Here is an 18,956-nt window from a genome sequence, read left to right on the forward strand (position 1 = left end):
GCAATACCTTCAAAATTCTGAAGGAAAATTATCTCCCACCCAGAATTTTATAAAATATCCATCAAATATGATAGATATGCAAGGTCAAAAAATTTACCTATATATTGATACTTTCTCTAGAAGCTAACAAAGGGTGTGCTTCACCAAAATGGAAAACAATAAAGCCAATAAAATGGAAAACAAAAAATCCAGAAAACAGATCAGCACAGGAGAAGAATAAATGCAAATCCCAAAAGCTTAGGCACAAGAACATAGATTTAAGCAGAATGATTCAAGAGACAGGTTAATGGTTACACTCATCAAGATCAGTGCTAGTACTGTACTCTTAAACTTGAGGAACAGCAAGCCCAGGTGAAACTGGTCCTAATTATCTGTAGGTTGGTCTTTACCATGTATGATTACATGCCAGCTTTCCATTCCATCTCAGCTACAAGGATCAGCAAAGACACTCACATCACCCTATGGAAGTACTGTCTTGACCTACTCCTTTGAGCTAGAATTTAATTCCTCATGGACTGAGAACCAGTAAATACAAAGAAGTCTACTCCCTCTGACCACATTTTTGTCAGACCATCAATTAGGCAGTCCACACTATAGGCCCTTCCAGATACCCTCTGGTGAGCCTTCTATTTAGCAGGACTCACTCATGACCTTAGCCATGAACTTCCTCAAAAGTGACTTTTGTAAACTCTCATGGAAGCTGAAGCCAGACTATGACCCAAAGACTTCGTTACGCTCTCCCTGAAGCTTTCATGTAATAATGACAATGTTGTCCTTTTATACCTGCCAACAGATTTTTCAGAAGTAAATATATTGTTTAAGAGTGTATGTGTATGTAACAAAATAAAAGAAACACAAAGGAATGATTAACACAAAGTCAGGATAGTGCCTACATCTGTAAGAGGGGAGGGATGCAATTACAACACACAAGAGTCTTCTTAGATTCTAGTAAATGCTCTATTTCTTGACCTTCTTAGATATTACAAATGTTTCACTTCTTAACCTGATGGTGGGTATATGAATGCTCATTTTATTATTACTCTTTAAATCATACACTTTTTGAATTTATAATTTACTTCACAAATTTAAAAAATCATCCTATCCACTTCCTTGCTCAGATTCCAAGCTCAATGAAGACCATTCTGGTAACAGTTTGACTCTATTGTAGCTTTGCCTCCATTAAGAGAATGGACATCAGACCACCTGGCATGTACATTTTTCTTTTTAAAGTAATAAACTGGTGTGCTAATTTTTAAAATAATATTCATAAAATAATGAATGTTTGGTTGATTTAATGACTATGTCCTTATATATGAGATTAAATTGGTTTCTAAATAAATCCCCTGAGAGTCAGTATATCCTCTGCAAGTAACCAAACTCATTCTCAGATCAGGAATTTTTTGATGCTTCAATTTCATCCCATATTGCAGCTTCAATTTTTGAAGTGTCATATTCCCTCATCATATCAAACTCAAGCCATGGCTGACTCCACTTCTGGGCTTCCTTCATTTGCTCTTCAGTTAAACAAAGGTCAAATCTGATCCCCTTAATATTAAATTTTGGACGTTCCCAGCGTTTGGACCACGGCTTGGGCTTCATTTTTACTTTCAGCTAAGGAAGATATAAGGAAAGGAACAAATTAGGCTGACAGTTGCAAGCAAGAATTCTTCTAAAAGTTTTCTTTAAGATGATTCTTAGTTTATACTTGAACTTCCAGTTCCAAGTGTACAACTTATACCTGATTAACAGGAACTTCTTGGCTAGGTTCTTGTGCTATTGGCTGCATATTCATATCAAAAGTGCTGTATTCCGGAAGGGCATCTCGCAAGTATAGCAAACTATCATCCAGCCGTTTCTGTAATTTGACTACCTGGATCTCCTGGATTCGAGGATTATAAAGTTCAAAGCAAATCTCAACACCTAAAAGAGAAGAAAACATATTCTTATAATCTAAATTCAGATTCCTGCATACACCTCATACTATAAAAAAGCTATTTCATGAAGGAATTAGCTCAGGGTTTTGCATGTAGGAAATGTGATATAAATTTGTAACCTTTAAAATGAAGATTATTGAAAGAAATAGAAATGAACAAATCCATGTAGATTAAAACATGAGAAAACCTGAATTAGAATGATCAAGTCTAAAGAAAACTGTCTTCTATAAATATATTGAGCCATTTATCTCCTCGATTTTGATAGTATTAAATTAGTTGGAAGTTTGAACAATTCTTCACTTCGCTATGTTCTTGTTTATTTCCCAATTACTTAAATAAAACTCTATCTTCTACATTTTGACTCTTATCTTCTACATTTTGAGCAACAGAATTAATGGTGCAAAAAGAGTAAGTACATTTTTAAATTCTAACTTTGATTTAGAAGTCCTCTTAAGATGGCCTAGGTTTGTTAACACTCTGGAGCCCTCCATAGGAGAAACAGCTTTGAGTGTTTCCAAGATGCTGACATAAAAGGTTAATATATATCATCTGTATCATCAAACATTTAAAAGGAAGAGTGTATTCTGAGGTTTCCTGGAATAATCCCAAGAGAAATATAAATAGTAAAACATATGATCAACGTTAACATCAAGTGTTTTTTTTTTTTTTTTTTTTTTTTTTTTTTTTTTTTTAAGATATATTCTAATCTTCATTCTTTTTTTTTTTGCGGTACGCGGGCCTCTCACTGTTGTGGCCTCTCCCGTTGCGGAGCACAGGCTCCGGACGTGCAGGCTCAGCGGCCATGGCTCACAGGCTCAACCGCTCCATGGCATGTGGGATCTTCCCAGACCGGGGCATGAACCCGTGTCCCATGCATCGGCAGGCGGACTCTCAACCACTGCGCCACCAGGGAAGCCCACATCAAGTGTTTAATATCAGGATTTAATCCAGTATCCACTGTAAATCTATTCTGTTATAGGCACTGATTTAGGAGCTGTGCCTATAGCAAAATCAAAATAGGTAAAATCCTTCTCTTCTCATAAAGCCTACATTCTAGTGGAGGACAAATGATAAATAAACCAACAAGGTATTTTCATATAGTGAAGACAATACAAGGTGATGACACTGTGACTGGGGAGGGGGCAAATTTATGTATGTATGTATGTATGTATGCATGCCACACCGCATGGCTTGCGGGATCTTAGTTCCCTGACTAGGAATCGAACTTGGGCCCCTGGCAGTGAGAGCACTGGGTCCTAACCAGTGGACCACCAGGGAATTCCCAGGGGCAACTTTAAATAGTATAGTCAGGGAAAGCCTCTCTGAAAAGATAACATTTAAGTTGATACTATAAAGAGCCAAGAATGCTCCAGTCAGAAAGAACAGCAAATGCAGAGGCTCTGGGGTCTTAACAAACCTGCCATGTTGGAAAAACTAGAAAAAGGTCCATTTGGCTGGAGCATAGTAACTTGGTGGGCCAAGAAAGTAAGCCAGAGATACTGCACAGCTGCAGGCAGGAGATGATGGTGGCATGGACAAGAGTGGTAGCAATGGAGATGGAGAAACGGGCAAAATTGGGATAAAAGTTTTGGAAATTAAGCCATGAAAACTTGCTGATTGACTGGATGTGTGAAAGAGAATAACTAAAAATAGCTCCTAAGTTTTGGGTTTAAATAAATGGGTGTGGAGTGGTACAACTTATGGAAATAGAAAAAACTGTTAAAAGAACACATTGTGAAGGAAACAAAGAGTTCTGTTTTGAACTTGTTTTATGCTTATAAGATGCCCAAATGGAGATGTCAAATAGGTAGTTGTATGTGCAAATTTGGAACAAGGAAAGGGTCAGTCCTTGACACATAAATCTGGGAAGTTAATACCACATGGATGGTATTTAAAGCCAATGGACTAGAAAGAATCATCAAAGTAGGAAGTATCAATGGGGAAGGTACAGGCAGGTCACAAACAGTCAAAATGTTAATGGTAGAAAATAGCAAGAGAGAACTAATACTTTTGAGTATTCTGTGTCCAGTACTTCATATAGAACATCACAATAAACTGACCATAACCCTGGGAGGTAGAAACTATTATCTCAATTTTAAAGAAAAAAAATCATCTCAGGTCTATCACACCTTTGCTCCTGCCTTTCTATTACAAGATTTCTCCAAGTACACAACCTGATTGTTGGCCCAAGTTTCTGTAATCAAGTTCTGCTGAGTTCCTACATGCACAGCACCACAGGTCCTTATAGGATAAGGAAGACAGCAACGATTCTCACATGTTCAATTTCTTTCAATATACTACTTCACTGTTGGGGACCATGAAGCACACAACTTTAAGTACGAAAAATGTACTGTTCCTGCCAATTTTTTTGTCTTTATTTCTTAAAAAAAGTTTTTTTTAGTTTTATTCATGTTTATTTTATTTATTTTATTGAAGTATAGTTGCTATACAATATTTTATGTTACAAGTATATAATATAGTGATTCACAATTTTTAAAAGTTATACTCCATTTATAGTTACTATAAAATATTGGCTATATTCCCCATGCTGTACAATATATCCTTGTAGCTTATTTTATACATAACAGTTTGTACCTCTTAATCCCCTATCCCTATATCACCACTCTTCTCTTCCCACTCCCCATTGGCAACCACTGGTTTGTTCTCTATACCTGTGAGTCTGCTTCTTTTTTGTTATATTCACTAGTTTGTTGTATTCTTAGGTTCCACATAGAAGTGATAACATACAGTACTGGTCTTTCTCCATCTGACTTATTTCACTTAGCATAATACCCTCCAAGGCCATCCATGTTCCTGCCATTTTGATTCATAATTTTTCTAGAATTTTACCACTTGTTCCCCTATCTTATTGACATAGCAAATGTAATTTTGCGTTTTAAAAAATTCCTCCAATTCTTATAAAACTAATAATTGTGGTGACTGTTGTAATATAAAGCAAAATGGGGGCCATTCATTTTAGGAGAAAGTTAACTTGCAAGGACATCATTATGCTTATCTTAATGTTTTCAAGGGTTATTTGCTCCTAAAATGAATGCCCCCATACTGCTTTATAGTCACTTGTCTCCTCCTTTGATGTTGCCATGATTTGGAAAGTCTACTTCTAATGGTTGTTGTCCCTGTAACAAAAGAAGCCTTCAGGAGAAAGCAAAGCACCAACTATATTTACTCAGCAACCTCAATTCTCATACCATTCTTAGGCCACAGGCTCCATGTCATCCCTCTGAGCTCCCTTTCACTTTCAAGTTCCAGATGTCTTCACCCAGGATGCAGAAAATAAAAAAGACTCCTAAGATAACATTTTCCAGAAAATCAAAATAATGAAATGAAACCTACCTTGTCCTTCAATAGTATTCCTAAGGATAAAAGTAGCTCCAAGTCCTGTTCCTGATCTCTGGATGCAAATTCCCAGAAACTGGCTGGTTTTTCCATTGGCATATGGGTCAGCAGTAGTAACACGAAGAATGCTTCCTCCAAATTCAAAAGAAAAGTGAACTTTTACATGAGACGCAGAATCAAACAACAGCATTTCCAGGTAACTTCAAACTTCCTAAATATTTTAATATAATATTAGGAATAAGTACCTCATATGGGCAAAACACAAATAGGTGAAAAACAATTTTCTCTTTGTCGAGAAAACTAACCCTCCAACCACTAATAATAAAAGCATCCAGCTCTTACTGACCAACATAGAACTCTGGAATGTGGAGTATTTTTCTCCTTTCTAACATATCTTTTCTTTCTATTTGAAATTTCAGAGGATTTGTTCTTCCCCTTGGAGGAATGAATTCAGGACTCAAGAACCTGTGAAAAATACAGAGTAAAATAAATTAAAAGCAAACTTAAAAGACCACTAAAAAAGAAACCATTGCTTTACCAAAAAAAGTGAAAGATTAGGATGCTGACATGTTTTATTCTTCCTTCTCTAAATAAGAAAAGTCCATCTTATTTCTAAAATTGTTGTCAATTCTCATGAAAATAGCTAACAATTTCTGAGTACTCACCCGGCATTGTGTTAAAAGCTTTATTAAACATCTATAGCATAACTTAATCCCTACAACAACAAGGTGAGTTTGGTGTCATCATCTCCTTATTACAGATGAAGAAAATGAAGCTTGGAGACAGTAAACAACAGACCTACTACTACATCAGCTATAAACTTATCAAGCCAAGATTAACAGACTTATTACTACATTAGCTATAAACTTATCATGTCTGTCAGATTCCAAAGCCTGTGACCCACAGGCCTCACGCTGAGTTGTACATGTTATAGTAAATTATGTTGGAAAAGATATAAACATATAAATCATCAATTGTAAACTAGCTTTAAAAATAATCTCCCTATTAGCCAACTGATTTTAAAGTCATTATGAAATATCTAATCTGTAGAAAAGTATAAATGACATTACAATGAAAATATATGTCCCTGTCACCCATCTCAAGGAATAAATTAACAATGTAGTTGAAGCCCCTGTGCACCCCTCCCTACCCCCATAGTTAATTACTGTGGGGTAATTAACTAAATTTTGTGTGATGATTATTCCTATGAATTTCTTCCTTTTCCTCAATTTCCTACTTTAAAATGTTTCAAATCTACCAAAAAGGTGAAATAGTAATACAATGAACACGCATATATACTTCACCTAATTTCACCTACTGCCAACATTTTGCCGTATTTGCTTTACATGTACATATAATTTTTTTCCAGAACCATCTGAAAATGTCAAACAGCAAGCCATTTCATCCCTCAAACTTTAGAAGGCTTCTGCTAAGAATAAGGACTTTCTCTTACATTTATCACAATACGTTTATGACACCTAAGAACTTCAGCATTAATTCAGTAGTATAATCTAATACAGTTCATATTTAAATGTACCTAATTGGTCCTGGAAAAGGTCTTTTATAGCTGTTTGTTGCTCAATCCAAGCTACAATCAAGCTTCACATATTATATCTGGTTGTTAGTCTCTTAAACTAGTACTCTTCCCCATATTTGCATTTTTGTAACATTGACTTTTTTGAAGAGTCAAAGCTGATCATCTTATAAACCATCCCTGGATCTGAATTTGTTTACTGTTTCCACATACCTAGACCAAGGATATACATTTTTGGTAAAAATATTACAGAGGTGATGATGTGATCTTCTTATTCCATCACATCAGGAGACACATAATGTCAGCTTGAATGGCTATTGGGAAAACTAGGTTTGATTGCTCTGTGAAAGTAGAGAATTTCCCCTGTATATTTTTTTATACTTTACATATGTATGTATGTCTGGGCAATACAAAAATGCTACCATACTTGTCAATTCTTCTGCAGGTTGCTTTTTTCACGCATCATAGTTGAAGTTCATCCATGTTAACTCTAGTTCATTCATGTTTCACTGCTGTATAATAGTCCATTATGAGAATGTATTTACTCATTCACCTACTGAAGGATATCTAGGCTGCTTCTAAACTTTTATTACAAACATTACTTTTGTGTTCATTTTTGTACATGTCTCCTTGTACATATTACTTTCCTTAAGTTGTATACTGTCTGGGTGGGAAGGTACAGACAACCTCAAACTTACTAAATTTTGTCAAATTGTTTCCCAAAGTAGTTACTCCCATTTAACTGAATTATATTGTGTTGCCATTTAAGAGAAATATTCCTTTTCCACCTTAAAAAAAAAGGTTGTACTGAGAAATCTTTTCTGAATCTCTAGGTTCCATAAATTCAAGTTTATTTCAACTTAGAACCACAGGATATTTTAAATATTAAACACAAATACATATGCAGAGATAATCGAATCGACAATATAAAGCCCTTTCATAAAGCCTAAATCACACCAATTTTCCCCCCTAAAATTCGCTTTTTAATAAGGTTGTTATACAATTCTACAGAAACAGTTTCTGCAAATCCTAGATCTAAATTTACACGTACCTACAAAGTTACCACTGCCTGCTTAAGTGAACCAGGCTTTTTAAGCACACTGTTTTGAAGAGCAAATTTAAGAAACAAATTGGTAGAAATTTTTACCATCGTATCGCTTTTACAGGGACACTAAAACACAGTTAGGAAACTAAAACAGGGTGAGCCAATCCATTTCACCTAGGGAGAAAAGATCCGTTCCTTAACTTCAACAGGTAAAATACAATGTATTTCACAGAAAAATTCTCGATACGGGCCAAAGAGCTTCAAATCTGGGGAATCCCTACTTGAAATTCTGATCTAATATGACTGCAGAGAAAGTTCAATGCCGGCTTGGGAGAAGCGAAGTCAAACCTGAGTTGGGTGCGCTTCACGCATTCATGAATCCTGCACACAAGCTCTTATCTGGGAGTTCCAGACCCCAGGATAAGACCCGTTTCAGACCTCGGAAGCAACTACAGGTTCTAGAGCGCACAGACCCAAAAGGCACGAATCGCGTCCAGGTCGGGGCTCTCACCTGCTTTCCCGGCGCTGGGGACCGCGCTTGGCCACGATAATCGGTTTCGGCGGTGGCTGGAACGCGCCGGGCTCAGAAGGTCCAGTGATCTGCCGCCGGCTCGGCCCCGCGAGGGCCTCTGCGGAAGCGCACCACAGAGGTCAAGACTGCTCGCGCCAGCCCAGAGCTCCCGCGAAACCTTGCAATCGCCCCCAATGCGTGGTCCCACGAGAGGCCTCCTCCCATGTCGCCCCTGACTTCCAGAATCGCCTCCCCCTAGCCTGACCCTAAGCTCCTTCTGTCCCCGGCTAGCAAGCCCCGCTGCACTTACGGCAGGCGACAGAGGCCGGCGCAGGGCGCAGAGCCCAGGCGCATCGAAAGGTCCAGCCCAGGGCCATTGCAGCCCGGCAGCCCCTGGCAATAGAGGCCGCCATGCTTGCTCCCTCAGTCGAGACTACAACTCCCAGTAATCAGTGCGACAAGGTCGCGGTCACCTGAGCCAGATGGCGCCTGCTAAGGGACAAAATAGCCAAGTCTTTCTCCACCCACCCCACCCCCACTCCCCACGAGGGCCCGGATATCTTAGGAAAAGTGCACTGTATTTCTCTAGTTCTCCTCATGTGCCAAGTTATATCACTCTACGGGAGTGTTCTCTCAGCCTAGAAAGATTTCCCCCCTCTTTGAATCAACTCTACCTTCAATTTCTCAGGCAAGACTTGAGTATGTCAAAATTCTCATTATAGGCTCTCATTCTGCCATTAGCAGCTCTGATGTTATTTGCAATTTTAATTTTTAGTTTAATTTTTAATTACTTGTGTAATTATTGGATTAGCGTCTAACTCCGCCATTATACTGTAAGCATGGAGTTTGTCTTTTGCTCACCATTTTCTCTCAGCATCTAGCTGGTCCTCACTCTTTGTTGAATGCAAAAAAAGGAAAAGAAAATGGTTCCTGACAGAAGGGGTGGCAAAGTCCCTGAGACTACAGAGAGCATTACTCCCTTGAGGAGCTAAACTTGAGTTTGGGCTGAGCAACTGTAGGTAGGGATTATATTACCCTGAAAACTGGGTTCACCTTTTGTTGGGTGTTGAGACAAGAGACACAACCAAGCCAATATCAGAAGGAAGGATGTATTACTTACAGCAAGTAAGGGGAACACCTGGGATCTTTCCCAAAGCAGTGTCTCCCTGCACAGCAAATTTGAAGAAATCTTAAGCTAAGGGTACATGCATATTCATGAAGGGGTTGGTCCATATATGCATATTCATGAAGGGGCTTGAAAAGGAGAATCCAGCATAGTATGTTGCAGCTGAAAGCTAGCTAAAGCAGTTTTAGTCTCCATTATTTTATGCTCTACTCACTTTCTTTCACTTGCCTCCCACAAGTGATTTCTTTTCCTAGTTAATTGCTTTTACAAATGATTACTTATTAGTTCGTGTTATATTGTGCACCTGGTATTTTTCCTCCTTTGAAACACTCCCTAACACTCCCTTCCATTGTGAGCATTCTTCTGTTGTGGAAGGGGGACCCCTTCCAGGGGTCTTGTCTAACACTCAGAAATGAATTGTGCAGGAGACAGGTGCTGACAAAGCAAGAAACTTTATTGAGAAGGGGCACCTGGGCAGAGAGCAGCAGAGTAAGGGAACCCAGGAGAGTGCTTTGCCACATGTCTTGCAGTCTCAGGTTTTGTGGTAATGGGGTTAAATTCTGGGTTGTCTCTGGCCAATCAGTGTAACTCAGGGTCCTTCTTGGTGGCACATGCATCATTCAGCCAAGATGGATTCAGTGAGAAGGATTCTGGGAGGTTGGCAGGACATATGGACTGGAGTCTCCTCTCTCCTATTGACCTTTCTCAAATCCTTCCAGTTGGTGGTAGCTTGTTAGTTCCACATTCCTTACCAGGACCTCCTGTTGTAAGATAACGTATACAAGTGGTTACTATTGTGCCTGGCCAGGGTGGGTAGTTTTGGTCAGTGGTTCCCCTAACAACTCCCCACTGAGAGACTTCATACTCAAGATACTTCTTGGGAATTGGGGTAGTGGTTTCTTTCTTCTGTAACTACTTCCTGCTGAGAGTGGGCGTAGTCCTGCCTAGTAGAGTAGAAGTCTCTCTCTACCTGATCTAAATCAAGTTATCCCATGTCTGAAACCGGCTTCCACCCTTGTAGTAACAACAATTTCTCCTGAAACTGTTGGACCCTGTAGGAGATAAACCTTGTAAGCAGTTGAAACACACAGGGGCCAAACAGGATTGTCATCACTGGGCCCAGAAAAGGAAGGCAAAATTTGGGGTGAGGGCTGCAGGGTGTGTGACTTTCTTCTGATTGGCTGGTGGTGAGGTAACAGGGTGATGCTCCAGGAATCTTGCACTCAGCCTGAAGTTACAATCCTCCACTTGGTTGGGGGCCCCAGTTCCGCAGAAGAACTCAAAGATATTGTTATGTATACTACTTGAGGAGGAACCAGGACCCTGCCCCAAGGCTGCATTTTTGTTTCTTGACTGCTCCTCCTTTCTGCATTCCCTCCCTTCCCTGATTAGTAATGGTTTGAATCTGCCCTTTGGAACTCATGGAAGGTCAAGGAAGCTGAATGAAGCCTATTTCCTAAAAACAAGAAACAAGGGACACAGAAAGGTTTTTGTATCCAGGGGGGCCCCACAGGGTCCTGCTCAGTTTCAAGATCACAAAATGGCTTAAACCCAAAATGTCTTCTCTTATGTCAAAAAGCTGTAACTGGTTCTTTTTCTCTGGGGACCCCCTACCCTATCTGCTTCCAATAGGTGGCAAAACTAAAAAGGTAAATTGTAAGTCTTGTTAAGAAATTTGAAATTTGTACTCTCAGCAATGGTGTGCCACTGGAAGGATTTCACACTCAGAGTTGTCGTGGTCTGAATGCAGGTGGGAAAAGAATTTCTAGACACAAGGAAGAATGAAAAGAAGATAGGATTTATTAGAGGGAAGGGTAACTGCCAGAACAGCGGGCCAACTTCCTGATAGCCAGGGGGAGTTGACCCTAAGCAAGGGTTTCTGGTCTGTTTTTATAGCCAGGGAACAAGAGAACCTGGGAATCATCTGCTGATTGGGCAGGGTATGTATACTTACAATGTGCAGAGCGTGAGAAGAATGGGACAAATACCTTTCCTTATTTGGGATGGGAAAGGGACAGGGCATGCTGCTTGGGAGGGCTTTGGGACATTGTAATGGTTGCAATGTGACATAGTGATAAAAGTCCTGTAACTCTTTGTTCCAGCAATATTGGCCCTTTGACTTTATCTTGTTCTTTGTCCTTGGAGCATCAGAAGAGTGAGATGATTACTTAGTTACTTATTGGTCGTTCCAGTTGAATTAATGTCCCAAAGTACCTCAAGCTCAATGTGTCCATATTGAATACACTATGTTCACCTCCAAACTTCCTCTCCAGTATTAGCTATCTCAAGGAATGGCTTCAAAATCCAATCTGTTGCTTAAAGCCAAAAATCTCATTGTCATTTCTGATTCCTTTATGTCTCTCCCTAGGAAAAGCTCCTAAAACTACACCTGGCACCATCAACTATCTCAAATATCTTAAACTTTCTCATCCTCCCATCCATATTGCTAATCCAGGTTACCATCCTTTCTCCTCAGGATCACTGCAAACCACTGCAACTGTCTTCTCATTGGTCTTCCTGCCTCCAGTTCCCTTCAGTTGTTCTCCACATAAAAACCAAAAAGATGGCTCAGAAATGCATACCTAGTCCTTGTTTTTTCCCAGTTTAAAGCCATCCACAGTTTTCAGTTGACAGATAAAAAATCAAATTCTCAAAGAAAGCGAGCCATGTTCTGAGGACAGAATTCAAAGTACTGTGAGGAGGGACAAAGTCTTCTTTTAACTCCAGCTTCCTTGATTAGAACAGAATTTAACTTATAATAGCAAGGAATTACACAACCAAAGTTTCAGATTAGCTAATTTTAGGCTCTCTCTGCCCACCCAAAAAGGATACTTCAAACTTTTAAGAGAAGTAAAAAGGGAGGAGAGACAAAGATAATTATGACTGGTAGCCATGTTCAGAGATCAGGCTTGCCTTATTCACTTGCATTTTACCTCAGAAGATAAAGATGGAGAGATGGGCTAGGGCCACTGGTCCTAGAGAGATTAGCAGATTGAGCTGCTACAGAAGAACGGGAGGGTGGGAGTTGGAGGAATACATGATGGGTGGGCAGAATCCCATGCCTACTGTTAGGCATATGGGAAGATAAATGGGGAAATCACTGTAGCATACCAACTATGGAAAGAGATGGCTGCAGGGATCAGCCCTAGACTACCCAGAATTATTTTTTACTAGAAAACTGAATTTCACTAAGATTTGAGGAATACTAGCTTGAGAAGTATGTTTTATCTGAAAGAAAATATTCATAAAATGTAATGACTTAGACTTCTACTTTCTTTTTAGGTATTTGTTTATAGACACATATCAATGCATTTTAATCAACATTACCTAGAGAATCATGGAAGGAAAATAACAATTTGCTAGAGGTGAATTATTTCTAACTGTATACTAATGTTGATTGGTTTGTTATCACAGAAGTAACACATACTTGAAGGAACTGGGATTTGATTTCCCCCTGCTTACAAGTGAATAAGTTGTTTTTGTCTCATAAACATTGGTAGAAGACATGAGACTCCTGAGACAAAGCATCAGCATGTTTGCAAACATTTCCTTTGCCCCCAAACCCCACATGTTGACACCATGGGCACAGATGCAATGGGTTTGCTTCACAGCTGAGGAACACTGAACTTAGTAAATCCTTTGCTTTTATAGCAAGCAGTAAACAAGCCTGTGCTTTGTCCTGGTGAGACATGGACATTTATCCCTCAAGGTTGCTCATTGTAAACTCAATCTTGAGAAATGGTCTGGATAGCATACCCACTAAGACACGTAGGAGCTCAAGAGACCCATGGAAAACTCTCTCCCAATAATACTTCATCTAGGAAATGTGAAAAAAAAAATAACAAGGAAAATCTACCTCCTAAACTTTGAGAAAGGTTTATGGATGGCCACGGGAATCACACTTAAATTTCAGGTGATAAAATTTTTGAAACTGGGACACAAATACTCCTGTTAGGTACACCTAAAACCTCTCACACATTCTCGACCTCATGGTTTGGGATTGGGATTACTCTCTCAGGGGGGTCACTGAGGGGCCCCCATTTCCCAAATTCTCAAAGACAATCCTTCAGGTGTCCCAGAGATGGTGCTACTGTCCTCCATATTTGAACATGGTGAGAGTTTCCTCACAGAGCCTGTCCACTTCTAAGCCCTAGCCTCTTCCCCAGTATGCTGTAAAACCTGAGCAAGTCACAGAAAAGGCTTGGAATAGCAGAGCATCCAGACTATCAGTGTGCTGGATCCTCAAGGCCACTGGCAGCCTTGGCTGGAGAAGCATGTAACACAGTGGTCTGTATGGATTAGTGGGATGTTTCCCACAGAGGCTACTAATCCATATGGATATACTCCATGAGTGGTTTCCAAACCTGGCTGTTCCCTCCCAGTCTCTTGTATTGGATTTTTATCTGTACCTGTTTCCTGGCTTGCTGGGTATTCCCATACAATCTCCCACAGGGATCTCAAATTCAATGTGTTCCTAATTGACTTAATCATTTCCTACCTATCCAGATCTGCTCCTGCTCCTGCATTTCTGTCTTGATGGATGAAATACTCAGCCACCCCACTGCCCAAAGTACAACCTTGAGAATCTTGATTGACTCCTCCATCTTGCTTATCCTGGATCATCCATCTAAGACCAACTCTTGTTGATTTTACTACATAAATATTCCTTATACCTATTCTTTCCCCTGAATTATTTGCCACTTCTCTGGCTCAGCTCTTCATCATTTCTCCAGTAGATTTGCAATATCTTCCTTATTAATCTCTCTTCCAGGGATTCTCAAAGGAGATGCTATTGGCATTTTGAGAAAGACAGTTGTGCATTTGTGCAAGATGGTTTCAGCATCCAATGATTGCATGCATGAAATGTCAGTAGTGCCCCCTAGTTGTAAGAACCAACCTCTCCTCCCACAAGTGGTGCTAGAAAGGAGTTAATGCTGATCAGAGACACAGGGATATCAAGGGGCAAAGTAGAGTCACAGGAACCATCAGGGCTGACCTGAGCCTAATCTGAAGGCAGGAAACTGTGTCCCTGATGGGGCTCCTAGGGTAGGAATGTGGTTCCCCGTGGGGTGTAGATCCAGCAGGCACTGAATCTCTACTCCATACCTCATCCTTCTTTAATTGTCTTCTCTTTCAAATTTTCCTCTTCTTACTCTACACATTAACCTCAGGATTGTTTACACTTGCAAGATCCGAATGTCATATAAATGCCAATTTCTACCAAACTTGACTCTCTAGCCAAGATATCTCTTTTGACCTTGAAATTTTGTATATATTGAAATTTAGTGTATAAAAAGGGTGGCTATTCAAATCATTCAGAAAAGTAAATTATTCAAAAATTTGTCTCCATACATACAGAGAAAAGTTTAGATCCTTAACCAATTATAGAAGTATGTTCCTGATGGTTAAAGGAATTGATATAAAAATTATAAAGTCATAGAAGAAATAGTAAAGGAATGTATATTTGAAGATTCCAGTTTGATGGTGATATAAGAAGATCCTGAATTCACCTCTTCCCACATACACACTGAGGCTATAGCTACATATGGAACAATTTCCTCTGGAAAAAACCTAAAGGCTGGTTAAGCAACAACTACACACTGGTAAATCAGAAGAAAACCACATTGAAGTGCGTAGGAGAGGCTGGGATACAATCTCATTATAAACCTCATCCCCAGTTTATAACTCACAATCAAGAGGGAATTCAAAACCTGGAGCTTCGCTCTGAAGAGGGAAGGATTTGAACTCTATATTGGGAGCCCCAAATTTTAAGACCTGCACCTACAGAGTGCACCAGAGATAAGACCTGCACCTGCCCCCAAAACATCTAGCTTTGAAAAACAGTAGGACTTGCTTCCACAAGACTGTAGCGATCTGAGAAACGGGTCTTCAAGAACTCACCTGCTCCAAGGCCCAGGGCAGAAGCAGCCTATCCCACCCAAACTAAGAGTCTACTAGAACACTCTACCAGGATGCTGGTTTGGAGACTGGTGGGCACTATCTTCGCTGTCTCCCTCTATCTTGCTAGTGCTGGATGCAAAGATCACAAACTTTCAGTCACAAAATTAAAAGAAAAAAAAACAGGCATGTAAAATTCACATAAAACAAAAATGAAAAACTATGAGAGAGATTGATAAACCCAATCACAGGTGTACCTCATTTTATTGTGCTTTGCTTCATTGTGCTTCACAGATACTCCAGTTTTTACAGATTGAAGGTTTGTAGCAACCCTGGACTGAGCAAGTCTATCAATTCCATTTTTCTAACATCATTTGCGCACTTTGTGTCTCCGTGTCACATTTTGGTAATTCTCGCAATATTTCAAACCTTCCACCAGCAAAAGAATTATGACTTGCGGAAGGATCAGATGATGGTTAGCATTTTTTGTCTACAAAGTATTTTTTAATTAAGGTATGTACATTGTTTTCTTAGACATAATGCTATTGCACACTTAATAGACTACAGTATACTGTAAACATAACTTTTATATGTACTGGGAAACGAAAATATTCGTGTGACTCACTTTATTGCAATATTCACTATACTGTGATGGTCTGGAGCCAAATTTGTAGTATCTATGAGGTATGCCTTTATATCAATACTGATACGAATAACAGAAGTAACCATAAACAAAAGTAAAGACTGAGTAGTTATAACCAAGGACTAATATCCAGAATATACAAAGAAATCATACATATAAAATAACACACCTACTTCATTATTGAACTGTAGAGAATATATTAATAAGCATTCACAGAAGAAAATAATATAAATGACCATGAAATATGAAAACAATTTCCATCTAGTTTGTAATCAGGGGAATTAAAATTAGAGCAACAGTTAAGATTATTTCTTCAGAGAGAGAATATAAGTGGAGACAAGTATTACTCCACACATTGTTTTTGTTTTTGTTTTGCGGTACGCGGGCCTCTCATTGCTCATTGCTGTGGCCTCTCCCTTTGCGGAGCACAAGCTCCGGATGCGCATGCTCAGCGGCCATGGCTCCACCGCATGTGGGATCCTCCCGGACCGGGGCACGAACCCCCATCTCCTGCATTGGCAGGCGGACTCTCAACTACTGCGCCACCAGAGAAGCCCTCCACACATTGTTAACAGGGTTTAAGATTTCAGTACTGAGGTAACAGGAAATTTGGCAGTATCTTGGAACTTAAAGTATACATACTCTTTGACTCAGTAATTCCACATCTTATCTACTCCTAAGGAAAACTCTCACATATGCACAACACACACAGGAGTGTTCATTGCAGAAATGCTTGTTATAACAAAGAATGGAAAGAAACTTGATGGTTAAGTATAGTGTGACAAATCAACAGCTAAATATACTGTGGTTTGTTCTATCCTAAGACATTACACAACAGATTTAAAAATCACTTACACTACTGGGCATATACCCTGAGGAAACCATAATTCAAAAAGAGTCATGTACCAAAATGTTCATTACAGACAATATTGAGAACTCCCTGGTGGTCCAGTGGTTAGGACTCTGCCCTTTCACTGCTGAGCGCTGGGGTTCAACCCCTGGTCAGGGAACCAAGATCTCCCCCCAAAAAGAAAAAAAAAGCAAAGCAGTATCATACACTTATATAAAAAATAAGCAGAGTGAAAAGAACTGCTTGCCTTATAACGGAAAGGAAATATTTGGTAACATTTGGTAAAGGGTGGTAGCCATGAAGGAGTTAAACTGTTAACCTTTTTTTTTTTTTTTGAAAGCAAGGAGTCCTAACCCCTGAACTGCCAAGGAATTCCCACCTTTAACGTTTTGAGAGTTTTGTTACAATACACACCCGTAATATTACCATAAGAAAATTAAAAGAATATACCCGATGTCATCCCTCCCCTTTCCTCTTCAGTAAAGGAAACAAACGGTGAGGATGAAGAACAAAACATAAGCAATTACATCAGAAATGAATCCTTCAGCTTGAGTTTTCTCCCTTTTATCCTTCCCAAAGGAAAAAAGAACAATCAAGAGCAAGCAGTAGGCCCACCAGGTGGCACTACTGGCCAGCTTCACACTCAGAAAAAAGCACTACAGCTCATTAGGGTTTTTGAAGCCTGACGCTATTTAGAAACACTTCTCTGGTAACATACAATAGAAATGGTCCCTGAAAGTGTAGTCTTAAGCCTCTGCCATTTGCCTTTGTTGAGATTAGGAAGTTTATTCCTATTTTGTTGATGGACAGATTTCTCCCACTCCCCACCCAACAGTCGTTCAGGAGAATATATTTCTTATAATTACATTCCGCAAATTTAACAAAGCACTTTGAAATCCATTAAGTAATATTTCTCAAAGAAAGCATAATTCACAAAGTTCTTAATTAGCTAGTACCATACAACTACCCAATAAGAAGTGATTATCATCCAACTGATAATGGCCTCTAACCCTATAACTATTCAACACACAAGAACCAGCTTCCTAGTTGGTGCGGGGCTCCTCTCTGTGATGAGGATACTAGAAAGTTGATGCTACCTATACTGGAATAAACCAGATATGGCTTAAGTGTAGATTTGAGGTTATTTTTAATCCTGCTTTGTGTCAGGGGTTCAGTGTCAATGGAGATTTTTAATGCTCAAAACAGCAATAATTATGTTGTATCATTGTGCTTCTTAGATATCTAAGTGGAAGTGGTGAGTTGGCAGTTTATATAAGTCCCAGGTACAATAAAATCATCTGAGCTAGAGATAGGGTCCTTGTATGGCTATTAGCATAAATGATGCCATCTTGGGCCCATAGAGTTCCTCCTGTCCTTCCACTGACCCTACCCAGTGCTGTACTATGTGGCAAATCACTTCTCTGTTATTAAGGGCTTTGTAGTTAATACATATTATTTAATAATCATTAGGACTAGGTTGCCTCTATACTCTGTTAGTCCCCAAACAATGATGAAGACCTGATGTAATCCTGGCACCCATGAGACTAGTTACCCATTCATAAATGTTGACTTAGGAATGCATATCCTGTTTCCAAGCATGTACCCCCATACCCTAGGTTAACTATAAAATTGTCCCAATGGCCCTTTGGTGGTGCAGAGTGCATTTGTTAAGGCTTTCAGATCGTCATCTGCCTGATCCCACCCGGTGAGTATGTTACCCTATAGTAAACTGATCCATTGATTATATGGAGCTGCCTGCCTCGTTTTTCAATCTCAAGATGCCTTCTCAGTTTGGTGGGCACTTTTTGTTCCCTCCCTCCACCAGCCCTCTTCTGAGGAAATACAAATAAATACAAGCATTAGAGTAATATTAATTGAGATATTAATTGATGTTTTTCTCCTCTGTGTATTTTCCTTTATTTATTTTTTTTTCTGATCTTTCCCTCAACCATCTCCATCCCAGAAGTTGGTCCAGTTTAATTGTCTCAGAGAAGAAGAGCAATAGCAGAAAACACCCTGCTAGTCTCTGGCTAAAGCTCATATTCACTAAGGAGATTA

The 18,956-nt window shown here is 39.4% G+C and overlaps 1 protein-coding gene and 1 non-coding gene across 2 annotated transcripts; both read right to left on the bottom strand.

The window, feature by feature from the left end:
- Positions 1–1,063: 1,063 nt before the first annotated feature.
- MRPL19 (mitochondrial ribosomal protein L19) lies at positions 1,064–8,815 on the bottom strand. The gene is made up of 6 exons (XM_024758863.1): positions 8,692–8,815; positions 8,382–8,499; positions 5,638–5,756; positions 5,289–5,423; positions 1,739–1,920; positions 1,064–1,611 (listed from the first exon to the last, which is right to left on the bottom strand). Exons 1-6 carry the CDS (start codon positions 8,792–8,794, stop codon positions 1,390–1,392), a joined length of 879 nt encoding a protein of 292 aa, XP_024614631.1. The 5' UTR covers positions 8,795–8,815; the 3' UTR covers positions 1,064–1,389.
- An 8,621-nt stretch (positions 8,816–17,436) lies between these two features.
- Positions 17,437–17,646, bottom strand: LOC112409000 (small nucleolar RNA U3). The gene has a single exon (XR_003005063.1). It is a non-coding gene; the product is annotated as a small nucleolar RNA U3 (small nucleolar RNA).
- Positions 17,647–18,956: the final 1,310 nt, after the last annotated feature.

The sequence above is a fragment of the Neophocaena asiaeorientalis genome, unplaced genomic scaffold, assembly GCF_003031525.2.
Source record: "Neophocaena asiaeorientalis asiaeorientalis breed wild unplaced genomic scaffold, Neophocaena_asiaeorientalis_V1.1 scaffold285, whole genome shotgun sequence".
NCBI lineage: Eukaryota > Metazoa > Chordata > Mammalia > Artiodactyla > Phocoenidae > Neophocaena > Neophocaena asiaeorientalis.